At 38.3% G+C, this 21039-nt stretch overlaps 1 protein-coding gene across 2 annotated transcripts in view; it reads left to right on the forward strand.

Annotated features, from left to right (window-relative positions):
- Positions 1 to 21039, forward strand: part of RNF115 (ring finger protein 115) — a 63506-nt gene that overhangs the window by 32224 nt on the left and 10243 nt on the right. For both annotated transcript variants that reach the window (XM_022583881.3, XM_022583882.2), the window contains one exon: positions 20063 to 20113. In XM_022583881.3, coding sequence (XP_022439589.1) covers positions 20063 to 20113 — 51 coding nt within the window. The remainder of the gene's footprint in view (positions 1 to 20062; positions 20114 to 21039) is intronic.

Below are 21039 nucleotides of genomic sequence, written 5' to 3' on the forward strand. Positions count from 1 at the left end.
CTTATCTCATTTAATCCATATAAAATGGTAGGTATTGTTGCTATTCTCATTTTATATAAGAATAAACTAAGACTCAGAGAAGTAAGGTAACTTGGATCAATGGTGAATCTAGGACTTGAACCCAGGGATATATGCATCTTGTGCTGCACTGAGATAGCAGCTGCTAGCCACATGTGGTTATATCAGTTTAAATTAATTAAAAGTTAAAAAGACTCAAAATTCCTCAGTCACACTCGCCACTTTTCAAGTGCTCAGTAGCCACAGATATCGAGTAGACACCATATTTCACAGCACAGGTTATAAACATTTCCATCATCTCAGAAAGTCCTATTGGACACTGCTGTTCTAGAGTCTACACTCCCCTCCCCTCCACACACCTAGATTTTACTATTAATATTTTACTATACTTACATTATCACATATCTATCCATTGATTTGTCCATTAGTTCGTCTTATATTTTGTAAATTTCAAAGTTAGTTGCAGACAGTCTTTCTTAGGACAATTATAGACTATGGGAAGTCTGATTTAATGGGATTGTCTAGGACAAAAGCCAATGATATCTTAGACTTTTAATAACTTATGGTGCTCAGAGGTAAATCCATCATTTCCTGTGCCAGTTAAACTGTATCTATATTACTTTCCCTTTACTACCTGGCTTGGACCCTGTTGTTGAACTCCTCAACTACAGTTCATCTAAACTTTTACATCCTGTGCTTTTTCTCCCACCCGCTAAACTGCCAGTCAGTGCTGTGGTCCACTTTTCCATGCTCCTTTACTTGGCGATGGATAAGTACTGCTGGAGGAAAATCATATAAATGTGCCCACTGGTGCCCCTGCAGCTGGTAAAGGGCATTTAATCTCCATTAAACTGTCAGTGCTTTTAATTTGCATTTCCCTCTGCAAATATTTTGAACGATCACTACATTTCAGTCTCTGAATTTCCTATCTAGTAGGTGATTCTCAGCAGCTTATTTGTATTCTTCATTATAAAAATTAGGACTTTAGGCATGAACTCCCCAAATCCCTGTGCCCAATTTCTTTGACATCAGTACTTATTTTTCCTTCCAGTCTCCTGAGATGAGGTATCCTTTCTTTTTTTCAAAGCAACTCCATCAGCCCATGTACCTATTTCTTTTGGGATTTTGTTTCATTCATTTTCTTCTCCCTGTTCTCTTTTCCCCCTTTACTGCTCCCTGCCCCATTCCCTTATACCCCTCCCTCCTCCTTTAGCTCTGTGGTTTTCAATTTTGGCTATACATTAGTGTCACTGAGGATATTTTTTAGAATACAGATACCTGGGCCCTACCCCCAGGGATTCTGATTTAATTATTCTGGGTGAGGTCCAAGCATTTGTAATTTTTAAAAGCTCCTTCGGTTATTCTGATTGTAGCCAGCGTTGAGAACCACTGCTTTAGTTACTGCCTAATCTTATTTCCTTCCCCTTTGAATAAGATTTCTTAAGGGGAGCCTATGTTTATTTTGTGTACTTTCTCATCTCTTATTATGCTTCTGCTACTATAGTCTGGCCCTTTTTTCACTAAAATCCCTGGTGACCTTCTATTCTGGTTACATACCCAGTGGATACTTTAAAATTTTTATCGTATGGGTCCAATTCACTGAATTCAACATTTTTGGTCTTTTTCTTCCCTCTAGAAATTCTCTACTTCTGTGACTTCCATGATAGTATATTTTCTTGACTTACCTATTTTCTGACTTCTCCTTCTTGTGGATAGTATTTCTATATATTTGTTTTCCTAAGGTGTTTCCTTCATTTTGGTTTTCTTCTTACCCTTCAACAAGGTTTCTTAACTTTGGGACTATTGACATTTTGGCTGGATAATTTTGTTCTGTAGGGCTCTCCTGTATGTTGTAGAATGTTTAGCAGCATCCCTCGCCTCTACCTACTACATGCAGTAACCAACCCCCCCCTCCCCCAAAGTTATGACAACCAAAAATGTCTCCAGATATTGCCAGATGTTCCCCTGGGGGAGCAAAATTGTCTCTGGTTGAGAATACTGCTCTGTAAGCGTTTTCTGGCCATTATTAGGTTCTCTCACAGTTCTAATAATTACCTGTATACAAACACTCCCAAATCTATATTTCTTTTTGACCTTTCTCCCTAATTTAAGATTTGAATGTATAACCTCTTGTTAGATATTTCTATTTGGATGTTCCATAGGTACTACAAACTCACAAAAATGGAAACCAAACTCTTTTCTTCCAGACCTGATCCTTTTTCTTTATTTCTGATTTTGATTGGAAGTACCACTCTCTACCTAGGCATTAATCTAGAATCTTTTCTTTGTCTCATCCAGCTCATATACACATCCAATCAAACATTAAGTCTTTCTGTTTTTTTTTTCCTATTTCTCAACTCCCTTTTTGTCCAGCCATTTTCCCCCTAGTTCATATCTACATCTTTTCTTGTTTGCCTGCACTATTGCATTAGCCTCCTTAAAAGCTTTATCATTCTTAAATTTACTCCCGTATTACCCTTGCAGGATTATGTGCCTCAATTTTCAGATCTGTATCACTTCCTGCCTTAAAATCCGTTGTCATGGGGTCTATAACTTCATATACAAGGCCCTCTTTATAGAGGTTTTGAACTCTCCCGACTTCTGTAGCCTTGTTTCTGGTCACTTCTTGCTTTTTTTTATTCTACCAATACGAAACTTGTAGTTTTCTACATATTCCATACTGTTTCATGCTTCTATATGTGTTCTTAATCTGTTTTCTCTGGCAGAAGTACCTCTACTGCTTTTTTAACCCAATTAATCAGTCCTTCACTGAATTTAGGAAGCCTCCCATGACCCCCAGGACTGTATCAAACGCTCTTCTTTTGTGCTTCCCCAAAGCTCCTTATGCATTCTTCTATTCATACTTCTAACTACACAAATTGAAGTTATTATAATACTAGGTAGCATTCATGAAGAATACATACTGTGCCAGGCTTGACATTCATTAGCCCATTTAATGTTCCCAGTAACCCTATGAGGTAGGTATTATTGAGGAAAATTGAGATTCTGCCTTAGTAGAGCCTCTGTTAGTTATCTATTATTGCATAACAAATTACTCTAAAACTTGGTGACTTAAAACAGTAATAATCATGTATTCTCTCTCACAGTTTCTTTGGGTCAGCAGTTTGGATAGGGTATGGGGAAATAGTTTGTCTTTGCTGTATGATGTCTGGGACCACAGCTAGAAGACTTAAAGCTGAAGACTTGACTGGAATTTGCAGGCTTATTTGCTTACATGTCTGGTGGTTAATGCTTGCTCGTGGCTGGGGGTCTAGTTCGTGCTGCCAGCTGGAAAACCCACCCATGACCTTCCTTAGTTTGAAGAGTCAAGACAAGTTTTTTGTTTTTTGGGGTTTTTGCAAGATGTTCATTAATTTGGATTTGTCTGGTTGTTTCTTCATTCAGATTAAATATCTGAGCAAGAATACAAAATAAATGATGTATCCTTCTTGGTGTATCACAACAGAGGGTGCACATGATGTCAGCTTGACCCGTCATGGGTGATGTTAAGTTTGACCATTTGGTTAAGGCAGTGCCTGCCAAATTTTTCTTATAAAGGTGCCCTTTCTCTTTTGTAATTAATATATAATCTGAGGTGATACTTGGAGATTGAGTAAATATCTGGTTCTCTAGTAGCTTTTTACCTAATGATATTAGACTCCATTGATGATTCTTGCCTGAATTATTACTATAGTGGTTATACAATAATGATTTTCTATTTCTTTGATTCTTTCTACAGCTATTACACAATCTGTTGTTTAAAAAAAAAGTTTTTCTCTCTCCCTGCCCTACCTTATCTGTCTACTTATTTTAGCCCAGACTCATGCATTTTGTTTTAATCATTATTCATTTTGTTGATCAAATAATCTCAGTTTGGCCAGAGAAATTGGATCTAAGCATTTTAGGTAGCAGCCCTTGTTCACAGCCCTTAAATTAATAAGAGAGTTGGGACATATAAGTAAAGTGATCATCTTGTGTTTCTCTGATTATTAGCTGATAATTTCTTGCCAGTTGGACAAATGGAGCTTCTGCTGCGTTTCCTTTTAATGGAAATAAAATCTTTCAAGAAGATTTTTTTTTTAGTTGTCAAATAACAGGGAGATTTACCCTAATTTGTCACTTCTACCGTATGAATGCTTAAAAACAATATGAATGCCGTTAGGCAGCCATATATCCTGTCTGCAGTCTACTAGAGACGTAGGTGACTAGCATTTACCAAATGCCTAGGATTTTTTAGGCACTAGGCTGTATACTCTCTTCTCACAGAGCCGTTGAGCTGGGCCATGTACAGTTAAAGAAGACAGGGTCAAATTTTAAAATGTTTTGCTCAAAAATTCCTTGCCAGACTAATAAAGTAATCAATGTGAAGATATTAGCTTGAATCAGTTCTCCTTGGTTGCTTTGCCTCTTTATACCATAGGAAATTGTGGTCTGTTCTGCTACTACATTGTCTCTTTAACTGATAGTAAGAGTGGGAGAAAGACATGAGCTTCCTTTTCTCACATGTCCTTTACTGATAATCATATTACCTTAGTAACATGCAAGCAACAAATAACCTGATTTAATGATGGCTCAAACAAGCTTTTTTTTTCTTACACATAACAAGTCTGTAGGTAGGTCACAGCAAATTAGTTCAGTGTGTCAACCGTGTTAGGGTTGGATCTCTGTGATTCTCTTGATCTTTCCCTCATGCTTACTGCCTTAGGACTTCAGGAAGGAAGAAAGGGGAAAGGGATAGCACCAGTTTATTTGTCCCATATTTTGAAGGAAAGGAAAATCTTTTTCACTGCTCCACTTCCACCTCTTCACTTCCTGCCTGGAAAATTCTATTCGCTGGGCACTTTGTCACATGCTCCCCACACTCAGCTGTAAAGAAAGCTAGGAGAGCATGGATTTAGCTTTTCTGTCCTTTGCCGTAGGAGGTGGCAAGGGAGAAGGCTGTTGAGAATGGATGTGGGGTCAGCCTGTCAGTGTCTGCTAATTAGCTATTTTATTAGCTACTTCAGCTAATAGAATAAGTGGCATGTTATTTCATTATTTTATATTAAACGATGTTATAGCAATCTTCTGAAGATTTTAATCCTATTGCTTGTAAAATATATTAACCATGGGCACCCCTCCCTGACCCCTTTTTTGTGGATGTCATGAACTCAGTGATTTTGGCTCTAAATCAGTGTTTTCTGCGTTTTAGTCATTTAAGTACTGTATTGATGAATTTTTTCCTCTCTGTCATCATCATTATTATTATTTAATGTTTTCTTTAAATGGACCTACGTTTTTCTTTTACCTATGTTACCAAACTCAGGTTCAGCTGCTTGCCTTTCAAAAGCCAGTACTTGAGAGACCAGCGTTGGTAGGAAGGGAAAGGTTGCTTTATTTAGGAGACTGGCAACCTGGGGAGAAGGCAGACTTGTGTCCAAAGGTCAACTCCCCTGCTTCTGATCAGGGGGCAAGAGCTGTGAAAGGGGCGTTTCAGGGGTGTATAGGTGGAGGGAGGGGGCTATGTGCAGAACAGCACAGTCAGCTCCAACAGTCATCTTGAAGTTGGTCATGCGGTGATCTGATCAGCATCATCTTGATTGTTTTAAGTACAGTTAATCTTCAGTTCCAGGGTTGGTTTATTCCCATTTCCTTGAGGGTAGTTCTCAGAATTGTTAAGATGGAGCAGCTTATGTCATGGCTACAGTCTGGTCATCATGTAGTTAACTTCTTCCACCTGGTATGGGTTTCAGTATCTGCAAAACAGCTCAAAAGCTATGGCTCAGAATATTATCTGTAGCCCTTGAAGAGGAACTAATAAAGGTCCTTGACTTTGTTTAACGACTAAACTATTGTTTGGTTTTGTTTGACTGCTTTCCTTTGCTTCTGTATTTTCCCATTTCTCTGATTAATTTTATTCTAAAGTTTTTCTAGAGACAAGAGACAGGCAGAGGACATGGTGGGGTCTGTCCCAGGAAGGCCCCATAGGGTCCTTCTGTTACACTTATTTAGATGTGTTGTGAAAAGAAACTTCACAGTATTATCTGTGTAAACATTATTGACTGTATAGTCATTAGCTGTTTGTTTGTTTTTTTTTTTTTTTCCACTTAAGTAGAGACTACTTCCTGCTGTAGGATCAGAAAATGCCAGATATTACATTTTCATTCTAAGTACACACTTAGGAAGAAAATAGCCAACCATTAGAGATGTGTAAAAATGGATTTTGCTGTGTTTATATGGAAAATAAAAAATCCAATTTACGTACCCGTTTATACCTGTTGTAGTTTTTTCTCACTGCTCCACGGGGGTAGGGACAATATCTAATTAGATATCTTTATTATCTAATTTTCTTCACATAGCAGGATATTTTGTCGAACTTCCATGTCGTTACTTATAGACCTGCCAGATCTGTCGCATTTAAACACATGAATAGAATTCCATCTTATGAATGTATGGTAATTAATTTAGACAATTCCCTAATGATGAACATTGGAGAGCTTTTAGATTTTCTTTTTTCATCATTATAAACTATAGTGCATTGAACACTCCTTCTTGTTTATATATTTTTGTATGTCTATGAGAATCTATCTTTCCGTATTTTTAATTCTTTTTTTCTCTGTACTTCATTTTGGGTATTTTCTATTGACCCACCTTCAGTATCATTAGTCTTATCTTCTGCTGTTTTTGATCTACTGTTAAACCTATCAAAGGAATTACTTATTTCAGATATGATGATTTTCATTTCTAAAATTTCAGTTTGATTGCTGTATGGATTCAGATTCTTTGGTGATATTCTCCATCTTTATTTGAACATACTAGTCATAGTTAATTTAAAGCCCTTTTTCGGTAACTTCAGTATCTGGATCACCTCTGTGTCTATTTTTTTTTAACATCTTTATTGGAGTATAATTGCTTTACAATGGTGTGTTAGTTTCTGCTTTATAACAAAGTGAATCAGCTATACATATACATATATCCCCATATCTCCTCCCTCTTGCGTCTCCCTCCCACCCCCCCTACCCCACCCCTCTAGGTGGTCACAAAGCACCCAGCTGATCTCCCTGTGCTATGCGGCTGCTTCCCACTAGCTATCTATTTTACATTTGGTAGTGTGTATATGTCCATGCCACTCTCTTCGTCCCAGCTTACCCTTCCCCCTCCCCGTGTCCTCAATTCCATTCTGTACGTCTGCATCTTTATTCCTGTCTTGCCCCTAGGTTCTTCAGAACCTTTTTTTTTTTTTTAGATTCCATATATATGTGTTAGCATACTGTATTTGTTTTTCTCTTTCTGACTTACTTCACTCTGTATGACAGACTCTAGGTCCATCCACCTCACTACAAATAACTCAATTTCGTTTCTTTTTATGGCTGAGTAATATGCCATTGTATATATGTGCCGCATCTTCTTTATCCATTCATCTGTTGATAGACACTTAGGTTGCTTCCATGTCCTGACTATTGTAAATAGAGGTGCAATGAACATATTTGTACATGACTCTTTTTGAATTATGGTTTTCTCAGGGTATATGCCCAGTAGTGGGATTGCTGGGTCATATGGTAGTTCTATTTGTAGTTTTTTAAGGAACCTCCATACTGTTCTCCATAGTGGCTGTATCAATTTACATTCCCACTAACAGTGCAAGAGGGTTCCCTTTTCTCCAGATCCTCTCCAGCATTTATTGTTTGTAGATTTTTTTGGTGATGGCCATTCTGACTGGTGTGAGATGATACTTCATTGTAGTTTTGATTTGCAACGAAGAGTAGCCACCGCTCGCCACTCGCTGCAACTAGAGAAAGCCCATGCACAGCAACGAAGACCCAGTGCAGCCATAAATAAATAAATAAATAAATAAATTCAGTATATATTAAAACCAAGTTGGAAATACTTTGTGTAAAATGGAGTTGAGTTTAGGCTCAGTTAATTATAGACAGATGTTCCCCAGGTGAACGTCCAGGCAGGATGTTTAAAAATTATGCATGCTGGAGGACAGTTCCTTTTTGGTCCTGGCTTTCCTCCCATTTCTTGCAGGGTGACTAGCACTGCTCTTTCCTTGCTACTAAATACGAATGGTACTACCCTATTTACTGTAATTGGCAAAACCATCTCCTTGGATTCCTAAGTTGCTGTGTAGGGACAATATTAAGAACCACAGATGTAAATTAGATGTTCTTAGATGGATCTAGGTGGTCAATCAGTATGTTATCTTCATCTGTCTCTCTCTTTGTTGGCATCATTATTAAATAGCTCTCCTGTGTAAAATGAAAGATAGCTAATGGTAGTTCCAAGTTTATAAGAACATTAGAGCATTCATCCCAGAGGATATGTGCATCTATCAACTCCCAGGGAGGATCTCTGGCTTGGCTTGTGTTTTGTGCCCACACGTCTGGTGGTGAGTGTATTATTCTTGTGTATTTTTTGAGTTAAGGGTCTGTCCCCTCTCATTTATTGAATAATCCACCTATTCGAAATGTTACCTTTGTTATATATAGAGTTTCATATTCATCTCTATCTGGATTCTCTGTTATGGTCTGATCTTTATTTGTGTACTCCTGTGCCTGTGTCTTACTGATTTACTTTCTATAATTTTATAGTATGATTTGATAGCTAGTAGTGAAAGTCCACTTCGTTATTGTTCCTTTGCAAAAATTTTTGGATGCTTCTCTTACATTTACTCTTTCAAATGAATTTTAAATGCAATTTGTCAATCTCTGACCTCTCTCCCATCCCATTGGGATTTTGATTGGAAGTTCATATTAATTTGGAGACAGTTGGTACTTTTTATAATATTGAAACTTCTCATCTAGGCCCATGGCTCATATCTCAATTTGTTTGGTTCTTTTTTTATGTTATTCAGTAAAGTTTTATGGCTTCACTTAATTTTAAACTGATTATTAGATAGATTGTTACCCAGCCCCGTGCTACTTAATTGAATTCTCTTATTAGCTCTAATAGTTTTTCATTTTGTTCTCTAAGGTTTCTAGATTAGCAGGTGTATCAGTTGATTGATACAAATATTGCTTGTATTTTTCCCCTATGTTTATGCCTCATTATTTTTTCTTATCTGTTGCATTAACTATATTATCAAAACAAAGTTGTCTAAGTGTAGCCATCTTTATCTTCTTCCTGACTTAAATGAGAGTGAATTAGTGTTTCTTTATTAAGCATATTCACTTTTGGTTCCTAATATGGTTCCTATCACATTAAGAAAGGTTTATTTTATTCCTAATTTATTATGAGCTTTTAATTGAGGATGACTAGTGATTTTATCAAATGACCTTTGCAGTCCTATGAAAATGACCCTTATAGTTTTTCTTCTTTAAACAATTAATGCATTTTATTAACTAATAGATTTTATCACGTTGAACCAACAGTTTGAATTCAACAGGCTTCGAATAAAAACTACTTTGTCAAGGAGTGTTAATCTTTTAATACACTATTCGAGTTGATTTCTTCCTAATCTTTTTTAGGATTTTTGCATTGATTCATAAGGGAGCTGGTAATTTTCTTGTGTTATCTTTATCAAGTTTGGGTATCAGGGTTGTATTAGTTTGATAAAATGAACTGGGAAATCTTGCTTTGTTCTTAGGCTTGGGAATAGTTTAAATAAGGAATTATCTATTCCTTAAAGGTTTGGTAAAAGTTACCTGTAATTTCATCTGGACCTAGAATCTTTTGGGGGACCAGATCTGTTACAACCTTTTCAGTTACTTCTAGGGTTAATGGTCTAGGGTGGAATTTCATTCATTTTTGTATTCCCAGCTTCTAGGTAGTGTCTGTTTTATAGTAGACATTGTATATACTTGTGTTGAATGAATGGTTAATTGTAATTATGTTGCTAAGAGGTATGTATGGAACATATGAATTAGTAGTTATAATAGCTAAGAGTTTGTGCCAGGTACTAGTCTGAGTGCTTTTCAGGTATTTATTTAATCTTCACTATAACTCTCTGGAGAAATATCTCCGTTCTACAGTAGAAACTGAGGCACAGAGAAGTTAGGTAAATTGCCTAAGGGTATGAAGCCAGTTAAATATTGGAGCCAGGATATGGCAAAAATGATGATATTTGTATTTGGTGGGATTATGAATGTTTCAAAATAATTGAAAAATTTTAACGGTATCTTATAGTCTTCCCAATTAAAAAAAAAAAGAATTAAGCATTTTCCTAACTTTCTCAGAAATTTTTCTTCCAAGAGACACATACTAGTGTGTCAGTAAGTAGAACTTGGGAAGTTTTAAATTCAATTTATTTTCTCTTTTCTTTCATGTAAGTGTAAATGGAACACAACACATCTTTGGGGCACATTACTACTCTGCCTGATTAGCAGGTCTACTCAGATTGTTCTGCATGATTGTTATTACTTTGCAGTAGTTGTCATTATAATGTCACCCAGTGTTTTGAAAACACTTTACAATTTTGTATTTTATGGTTTTTTTTATTGATTAAATCCTGGCTTGGCTTCTTCCTGATAACAGTTTGTCCTGTTGATTTGAGAAGTAGTATAACTTTTTATCCTGTTCGTCGGGTTCTCAGCTAGTGGTTTCCATGGACTACATCTCAGGCTTCTGATCATTCCACCCATTTTACTGTAGACAGAGTACTTTGTCATTTAAGAAATCAGATGTCAGGGATTAGCCTTTGTGGGATTATTAATGTGCTCCTCACACAAATTTAAGGAGCTCTCCTGAAATGAGATGTATTTTCTTTGGCTTTTTCATTGACATGAGTGAAGCCTTTTTTGCTCATATAAAGAAGGGTAGGTCTTCAATTGTTCATCCATTCTGCAAATATTTATTGAGTGTGCCTAAAGTCCTCTAATCTGCAGCTTTCAAATGATAGTTTATCTGGGTGTAATCAGGTCATCTTATCTAACCTTAAATAATTATCTGACCTGTGCCAGAAAAGTAATTTATTAATTTACAACTCGGGGAATTCTACTTCAGTGACTGGAAAACTCATTGCTGCTTATTAGCTTAATAATGTCTTTGAATTTCCTAGATATCAAGAAATGAAAAGCAATCAGATGGTTGCTTGGTGTGTGTAGAGTCAGCAAAGGAAATTGTATAGTCTTTTGGAGAAATTTCATTTGGATTGTGATAAGCCTAAGGAATTATTCATATTTCATCTTTTTAAAAAAATTAATTTTATCTTTGACTGCATTCGGTCTTCATTGCTGTGCGCAGGCTTTCTTTAGTTGTGGCGAGCAGGGGCTACTCTGCGTTGTGGTACGCAGGCTTCTCATTGTGGTGGCTTGTTGCAGAGCATGGGCTCTAGGTGCGTGGGCTTCAATAGTTGTGGCACGTGGGCTTCAATAGTTGTGGCACGTGGGCTCAATGGTTGTGGCTCATGGGCTCTAGAGCTCAAGCTCAGTAGTTGTGGCACATGGGCTTAGTTACTCCACGGCATGTGGGATCTTCCTGGACCAGGGCTCGAACTCGTGTCCCCTGCATTGGCAGGTGGATTCTTAACCACTGCACCACCAGGGAAGTCCTCATATTTCATCTTAATGATTTTTTTTTAGGATGGAAAAGTATTTATGTTTGTCATTTGTTCCTTTGCTTTGTATTAGATCAACCCTAATACATTCATATTTTCCTGGCTTCATAGAGATTACCACCCTTTATTTTGCACTTATTACATTAAAACCTATCTTTTGTTTCAGTATGGTACTCTTATTTTTGTTTGTTTGTTTTTGGTGGTATGCAGGCCTCTCACTGTTGTGGCCTCTCTCGTTGTGGAGTACAGGCTCCGGACACGCAGGCTCAGTGGGCATGGCTCACGGGCCTAGCCGCTCCGCGGCATGTGGAATCTTCCCGGACCGGGGCACGAACCCATGTCCCCTGCATCGCCAGGCAGACTCTCAACTACTGCGCCACCAGGGAAGCCCATCAGTGTGGTACTCTTAACATTTAAGGTTTCCTTCCTTAAGAATATGTTTTCCTGAAGTTAACCCTAGGTTCTGGGACTTAACATTTTCTGACCACTGATCACAACTCAGATTTTGAGAAATGACTTCTTTTCGGTTGTTAACTTTTTTTGTTGCTATTTAAAAGTAATAGGTTTGTTTTGTTTTTTGGCATGGATTAAAAAAACAACATTACCCAGAAATAGCCACAGTTATTATACCTTGATACATAATTATGTAGACCTTTTCCCATATATATGAGATATCTACATCTATATAATTGAAATGGAATCATACTATACCTATTTTATAATCTCCTTTTTTTATCTTAATAGATTATATATGTCTCTCAATGTCCATCTGATTGGGCCCCATCTTGGGGTCTCTTAAGTCATTCAGTAAACATTTGTGTATTACTATGCCAGGTGCTATTCAGGATGTTGGGCATACAGTAGTGAACAAAACAGTAAAAAATGATTGCCCTTGTGGAATTTACGTAGTAATGGGGGATGACAGACAAGCAAAATAAATTAAATCGATAGAACGTTAAGCAGTAGTAAATGCTTTGGGGAAAAAAAGGCAGGGAAGGGAGTTAGGGAGTGTGGGAGAAGTGATGTTTCAAAAAGTATAGTCAGCAAAGGCCTTGTTGAGAAGGTTTTTGAATAGACATAAAGGAAGTGAGGGAATGAGCCAAGAATGTGCCAACAAGGAGAGTCTAGTGTGGAGCAGAGTAAGAGAGGGGAATAGTAGGAGATGAGGTCACAGAGCAGTTGTTGGGGCTGGGGCTGGGTAGCTGAGTATGAGATCATGTAGAGACTGGTAGCCTGTTATACAGGCTTTTATTCTGAGTGCAGTGGAAATCCAGTAGGAAGTTTAGGGCAGAAGAATGACATGGTCTAACTTATGTCTTAAAATGATCATTCTAACTGCTGTGTTGATAATAGAATGGCCAGGGGTATGTGTGTGTACAAGAGGCACAGGGGCAAAGACAGAAGCAGAGAAACTATTTAAGAGGCTGTTGCATTAATCTAAGTTAGAGATACTAGTGGCTTGGATGAGGGTTAGTGCAAAAAAATGGTTGGATTCTAGATAAAGTTTGATAATGTGCATGATAGGATTTGCTGGCAGATTGGATATGAGGTATAACAGAAAGAAGAGTTAAGGATGACAAAAAGGTTTTTGGTTTGAACAACTAGAAAAGTGGAGCCACCATCAGCTGAAATGCGGAATACTAGGGGGAACAGGTTTGGGGGAGAAGATCTAAGAGTTCAGTTTTGGACATAACAAGGTTGAGGTGCTTATTACACATTCAAGTGGTGATGTTGAGTAGGCAGAGGTCTTGGCTAGAGATAAAATCTGGAAGTTGTTGCCTCTTTATGATACTTAAAATTATAAACCTGGATGAAATTGCCAAAAGAGTCAAGATAGAAAATAGAAGAGCTCAGAGAATTGAGCTCTGGGCCCTCATTGATTAGAAGTTTGGAAGATAGGAGGAATAAGTAGAGGAGTCTGAGAAGGGAGCTAGGAGGAAAACCTAGAGAGATTACAGCTTTGGAGACTACGTGAATACTCTTATCTGGTCTTAGCATACCCCTCCAGACCCTGTGGATTGATTTTTCTCTTCTGTGGGTTGCTAAAATTAGATACATACACCTCTTCCCCTACCCCTTTTAGCTACCTAGTACTTTAACAAGAAAAAGTTTTTGTTTAAAAAAAAATTCAGTGTAAATACTGTATGTATCAAGTGAAGATAATCTCCTAACAACAGCTCATACACTTACTGGGGTCACCCTGAGCGGTCTCTCTCTGTCACTGCTGAGGTGGAACCAACATCTCATTTCCAGAGGGTACGCAGCCGATAAAGGGGAAATCAGCAGCTGAGCCATTGAGATGTCCCTGGCAATTCCAAGTATTTGTATAGGGTCAGCTTTAGAGCTTCAAGGAACTAGGCTCTCTCTCAAACTTGATTATTACCATTTACTTATTGGTTAGTTCAAGCATGTGATAAACTGTTCTTCTAATTAGTCATCCCTCAGTATCCATCGGGAGCATTGGTTTCAGGACCCCCCTCCCCACCGCCCCCGCGGATACCAAAATCTGAGGATTCTTACCCCTGATATAAAATGGTGTAGTGTTTGCAAACAACCTATGTACATCCTCCTGTATACTTTAAATCATCTTTAGAATACTTGTAACACTTAATACAATGTTATGTAAATAGTTATAAATACAATGTAAATGCTATATAAATAGTTGGTGGTGCACGGCAAATTTAAGTTCTGCTTTTTGGAACTTTCTGGAGTTTTTTTCCCCCCCCAATATTTTCAGTCTTTGGTTGATTAAGTTCGTAGATGCAGAACCCGTGGATGCAGAGGGCCGAGGTACAGCGCACCCCATTTTATTGCACTTCACTTTACTGCACCTAGCAGACAGTGCGTTTTTTACAAATTGAAGGTTTGTGACAACCCTGCGTCTAGCAAGTCTGTCGGTGCCATTTTTCCAACTGCATTTGCTCACTTCATGTCTCTGTGTCACATTTTCATAATTCTTGTAATATTTTGAACTTTTTCATTATTGTATTTGTTACAGTGGCTGTGATCAGTGATCTTTGATGTTACTACTACAACTTGCTGGAGGTTCAGATGATGGTTAGCATTTTTGGCAATAAAATATTTTTAAATTAAGGTTATGTACAATGTTTTAGACATAATGCTATTGCACACTTAGTAGACTACAGTGTAGTGTAAACATAACTTTTATATGCACCGGGAAACCAAAAAATTTGTTTATTGCAGTGGTCTGGAACCAAACCTGTGATATCTCTGAGGTATATCTGTACTAGCAAGCAGGGAGGGTATATTAGTTACTTATTGCTGTGTAAACAGGTTATCCCAGAATTTAGCAGCTTATAACAACAGACATTTATCATCTCACAGTTTCTGAGGGTCAGGAATTTTGGAGCAGCTTAGCTAGGTGTTTTTGGTAAAGGTTTTCATGAGGTTATAATCAGAATGTCTGCTGTGGCTGCAGTCATCTGAACCCTAAACTGGGGCTGGAAGATCCACTTCCAAGATGGGTCAACTAACATTGCTGTTGGCAGGACGCCTCAGTTCCTCACTGTGTGGACTTCTCCATAGGACTTCTTTGGTGTCTTCATGACTTGGCAGCTGGCTTCCCCTAGAGTAAGTGATCCAAGAGAGAGAAAGGAAGAAGGGAAAAACCGTAAAGCCTTTTTATATCCTGATCTTGGAAGCCAAGCACTGTCCTTCCAGCCACACTTTATCTGTAAGAAGTGAGTCACTAAGTCCAGTCCACATTCAAGGGGAGGAGAATTAAGCTCTGCCTCTTAAAGGGGAGGCGTATTAAAGAATTTGTGGACATATTTGAAAACTACCACAGTTTAACCTTTGGCCAGAAATTACTTATATTTCCCCCATGTGCAAAATACATTCACCTCCTCCCAAGACCCACCAAAAGTCTTGTCCCTGTACAGCATCAACTTGAAATCCAGGTGGTTGTCATTTACTTAAGTCCAAGTGTGGATGAGTCTCTTTGCGTGTAGTTCCTCAGACATAATTCCTTTTGATGTGGAGATCTATAAACCAAAGAGGCAAGTTTTCTACCCCTCATATATACCCAACATATAGTGATGGGACAGGCGTATAATAAACAGGTATAGAGATTTCTGTTTAAAAAGGGAGAAGATGAAAGGCACAAAGAAGTCACTGATGCGTAGCAATTTTAATGTTTGTCTGGATAAGTGTTGGACGTTCCTTGATTAGGACTTAGTTCTACTTCTGCCCAGGAATGCTTCTCTGTAGCTCTTGTTTCCTCCTTCCTGGCTCTTGATTCCACCCTATGAGTCATTCTTTTCCATAAAAAGTAGTCCAGATTTGCAACTTCATAGTTTTCTTAGCCTGCTTCTTGCCTGTAGAATTTTGAGGGCCCAAAGGGTCTCTTTTCATTTTGTACTGCCTCTGTACCTTTCAGTTTAAGCTGGCAGTGTTTCTTTTTACTATTATTGAGATTCATGCCATTAACAAAACTTATGCTCACAAATCTTTTTTATATAATCTCTTTTTTACCTTGGGCTTCTGCTGGGATTGCTGAAGGACAATACTTGTAGTGGGATAGAATTATATCCCCCCCACCCCCAAAGAAATGTTCAAGTCCTAACTTCCAGTACCTGTGAATGTGACCTTATTTGGAAATAAGATCTTTTATACATGTAATCAAAATAAGATGAGATCATATTGGGTTAGAGTGGCCCCTAATCCAATGGTGTTTTTATAAGAAGAGAGAAATTTGGATACAGAAGACACAGAAGAAAGTCGTATGACGACTGAGGCAGAGATTGGAATAATGTGTCGCCAAGCTAAGAAACAGCAAGGATTGCTGGAAACCACCAGAAGCTGGGAGGGAGGCATGGAATAGATTCTCTCTTAGAGACTCCAGAAGGAACTAACCCTAACAGCATCTCAGTTTCAGATTTCTGACTTCCAAAACTGTGAGAGAATAAATTCCTGTTGTTTTAAGCTACCCAGTTTGTGGGAATTTGTTACGGCAGCCCTAGGAAACTAATACAACACATTTAAGCTTCTTAGAAGCTCAGTTGTTTAATTGAATAGCTCTCTAGGCACTATGTGAACTTTCTGAGGTCTTTTCTTTTTTTTTAAATTTATTTATTTTTGGCTGCATTGGGTCTTCGTTGCTGCGCACGGACTTTCTCTAGTTGCGGCAAGTGGGGGCTACTCTTCCTTGCCGTGCGCAGGCTTCTCAGTGCAGTGGCTTCTCTTGTTGCGGAGCACAGGCTCTAGGCACACGGGCTTCAGTAGTCGTGGCGTGTGGGCTCAGTAGTTGTGGCTTGCGGTCTCTAGAGCACAGGCTCAGTGGTTGTGGCGCACGGGCTTAGTTGCTCCGCGGCATGTGGGATCTTCCCGGACCAGGGATCGAACCCGTGTTCCCTGCATTGGCAGGCGGATTCTCAACCACTGCGCCACCAGGGAAGCCCCTCTTTCTGAGGTCTTAACAAAGAATTTTTATAGCCACGCTCTTGGCTTCCTCTTTAACCATTTTCTTGGCAATGCCCATGATTTGATCTTTGCTCAGAAACCATTTCTTTCTTTTTTTTTAAAGCCATTTCTTAATTTTAGTATCATTTGCCATCTGGAGAGGCCAGGAATTTTCAGAATTATCTAGTCTTAACTCCTTTTTAACTATTCTTCCTTTAATTTATTCCTCTTCTCTTGCATTTTAATACAGCAAGAAGAAGTCAAAAGGAACCTTCAACACTCCTGTCTGGAAATCTTGTTAGCTACATTATCACCCCATTCATGAGCCACAACTTCTACTTTCCATGTTATGTCAGGCAACAGCTTTTGTCACTACATAACAAAGATCCCTTTCCCTCCCATTTCCAAAAAGATTTTTCTCACTTTCCCTTAAGTACTCACCTATAACTTCCTCAAAAGCCATCATGCTTCTACAATTTCTTAAAGGCTCTTCAAACTTTTACTCACTCTCTCCTCAAAGTCCTTCCAACTCTGCCCTCTGCTGTGTTCCAAAGCTACTCCCACATTTTAGGTTTTTGTTACAGCAGTACTCACTTCTAGGTATCAGAATCTGTATTAGTTATCTATTGCTGTATAACAGATTACCCCAGAACTTAGAGGCTTAAACAACAGATATTTATTATCTCATAGGTTCAGTGGGCCAGGAATTTGGGAGCAGCTTAGCTGGGTGGTTCTGGCCCAGGGTCTCATGAGCTTACAGTCAAGACATTGGCCATTGCTGTAGTTATCTGAAGAATCAACTGGGAGTTACTCAACGTCTGGCAGGTTTGTTCTGGCTCTTGTCAGGAGGCCTCAGTTCTTTATCATGTGGGCCTTTGCACGGGACTGCTTGATATGGCACCGTCCCAGAGAAAGTAATCCAAGAGAGGCTGCAAGGAGGAAGCCACAGTGCCTTTTATGAACTAGCCTTGGAAGTCACAGTTATCCCACCATATTCTGTTGTTAAGAAGTAAGTCACAGTATGGTACTGGCATAAAAACAGACACCTAAATCAATGGAATAGAATAGAGGGTCCAGAAATAAACCTTTGCATATATGGTCAATTAATTTATGACAAAGGAGCCAAGGTTATACAGTGGAGAAAGGACAGTCTCTTTAATAAACGGTGTTGGAAAAACTGTACAGCCACAGGCAAAAGAATGAAATTGGACCACTGTCTTACACTATACACAAAAATTAACTCAAAATGGATTAAAGACTTGAACATAAGACCTGAAACCATAAAATCCCTGTAAGAAAACAGGCAGTAAACTCTAAGACATCAGTCTTGGTCATGATTTTTTTGGATGACTCCAAAAGCAGAGGCAACAAAAGTAAAAATGAACAAGTGGGACTACATCAAACCATAAAAAGCTTCTGCATGGCAAAGGAAATCAAAATGAAAAGGAAACCTACTGAATGGGAGGAGATATTTGCAAATGCTGTATCCAACAAGCGGTTAATATCCAAAACATACAAAGAACTCATGCAACTCAACAGCAACAAAAACAACCCAATTTAAAAATGTGCAGAGGACTTGAATAGACATTTTTCCAAAGAAGACATTACAGTTGGCCAACAGGCACATGAAAAAATGCTCAACATCACTAATCATCAGAGAAATATAAATCAAAACCACAATGAGATATCACCTCATACCTGTTAGAATGGCTATTATCAAAAAGCAAGAAATAACAAGTGTTGATAAGGATGTGGAGAAAAGGGAATGAACCCTTGTTCACTGTTGGTAGGAATGTAAATTGGTGTAGCCACTATGGAAAACAATTTGGAGGTTCCTCAAAAAATTAAAAATAGAACTACCTTATGATCCAGCAATTCCACTTCTGGGTATTCATCTGAAGAAAACAAAAACACAAATTTGAAAAAATATACGCATCCCCCTGTTCATTGCAGCATTGTTTACCATAGCCAAGACATGGAAACAACCTAAGGGTCCACTGATGGTTGAATGGGTGAAGAAATTGTGGTACATATATACAGTGGAATGTTATTCAGCCGTGAAAAAGAATGAAATATTGCCATTTGCAACAACGTGGATGGACCTTGAGGGCATTATGCTAAGTGAAATAGGTGAGACAAAGAGAAAGACAAATACTGTATGATCTTATATGTGGAATCTAAAAAAAGAATTCAGTAACCGAGTTCACAGATATAGAGAATAGATTGGTGAATTGCCAGAGGCAGGGGTTGGGGGGTGGGTGAAATGGGTGAAAGGGGTCAAAAGGGACAAATTTTCAGTTATAAAATAAATAATGGGGATATAATGTATAGCACGGTGACTGTATCATCAGGGAAATGCAAATCAAACCCACAATGAGATACTATAGTTCGTTACAGTATTATCATTTTAATACTGTATTGCATATTTGAAAGTTGCTAAGAGAGTAGATCTTAAAAGTTCTCATCACAAGAAAGTAAAATTTTATAACTATGTGTGGTAATGAATGCTAATTAGTCTTATTGTGGTGATCCTTTGCATTATATACAAACATCAAATCATTGTGTTGTACACCTGAAAAAAAATCATATAACGTTATATGTCAGTTATACCTCAGGAAAAAAAAAAGTAAGTCATTAAGTCCAACCTACACCCAGAGGAGGAGTATAAAATAACTTGTGAACATATTTTAAAACAAACACATAGTATAGTTAGCTATTGTTGAACTTTTACAAAAGGGCCCTTTAAATAGCATCTTGCACAATGTGCATAACACATAAAAATGGAACTACCCTTGTTGTAGGGAGGTGGGTCCAGAATCTCCCTGGCTTAGCATCCCTTTCAGCCTCTCATTTTGCTGCCAAGTATCCAAGAATCATAGTTTGAAAACTAACCATACAATAAGATTCCTTTCCAGCTTAATTCATAAAAATCTATTAATACATAAAGTAGCAGAGCTCAGGAAGACAGCCATAATAGAAGAGTAGCACTCTACCATGTAGTGGACTGATTTCTGGTGCTCTCTATTGTATAATAGTCAGTGAAAAGCCATTGTGTTTTGGGGAAGGAGTTGGTGATTAGTCAGCCATGGATATCTATAGAGTACTTTCATTAGTCTGTTCTCTTATCTAATTTTTTCCCTTCAACAGAGTACTACAACAAATCATTGCAGGATTCATTCCTGGATCCCCATTTTCTTGGTAAGTAATTAATTGCCTTCTGTCTTACTCTCCTGCAGTAGCATCATTTTAGGTATGGTAGTATCTGTGCCATAGTGAGAAAGAAAGAGCTGCGTAGGTGAGTATATAGGTGTAATTGGCAGGCTGTTAAAGACTGCCATTGTCTGCTGAGCCCAAACTTAATCAGAACTGATTCATTATAATTCAGGCTCATGAGGGCTATCCTGGTCCCACAGGATGTCTGGGTACTGGGTGTGTCTGATTCCATTCATATTCAGGTGTGAGGGTTGTGTTGAGGTGGGGAATGAGATGGTCCCTACCAGGCTTGGTATCTGATTTGTGTGTTTCTCCTGTAGATCATATGGGAAGATTTTATTCCTTAAGAATTTCTGAAATTGAAAAGATACTGCTTAACTTCCTTTTTTTTTAAGTAAGAAGGTTTTTCAGAAGAAATAAGAGTATTAGAGTGACACGTACGGTACGGGTTAAAGATGGAATTTCCTCTTGTCTGGACAGTTATTTGCCATTTCTGACTCTGCTCCAGAAGGCTTCTTTGCTCAAAGGGACCTCAGTCCTTCCACACAGTTACCCTATTTTCCAGCCTCTCGTTTCTTTAAATGTGTTCCAGCCAGAGTCTGGATATCTGTCATCCAGGCTAGTACACCAACAGCTCCAGAAAGAGGTGCTGCCAAGTCCCTTTTGTGATTCCTCTAAGTTGTGATTCAGAGACACTGCTGTGGCTGCTTCTCTACGTGAAAGCTCCTCATTGTCCAGGACCAAAGGCCGAGTCTTAGAATGAGGGAAGTCTGCTGTTGATTTTCGCTGATCACGAAGGGAAAACTCTCCTTAAAAAGCAGCTCCATCTATGTTTAAGTTAAATGGGCACAGAGAAGACAAACTTTTCTTAACCAACAGGCAATGAGTCACTCTTTTTGCTCTGGTTTGTC

This window comes from Delphinapterus leucas, chromosome 1, assembly GCF_059928025.1.
Source record: "Delphinapterus leucas isolate spDelLeu-1000000601 "Yukka" chromosome 1, BTC_Dleu_Yukka2, whole genome shotgun sequence".
Taxonomy (NCBI): Eukaryota; Metazoa; Chordata; class Mammalia; order Artiodactyla; family Monodontidae; genus Delphinapterus; species Delphinapterus leucas.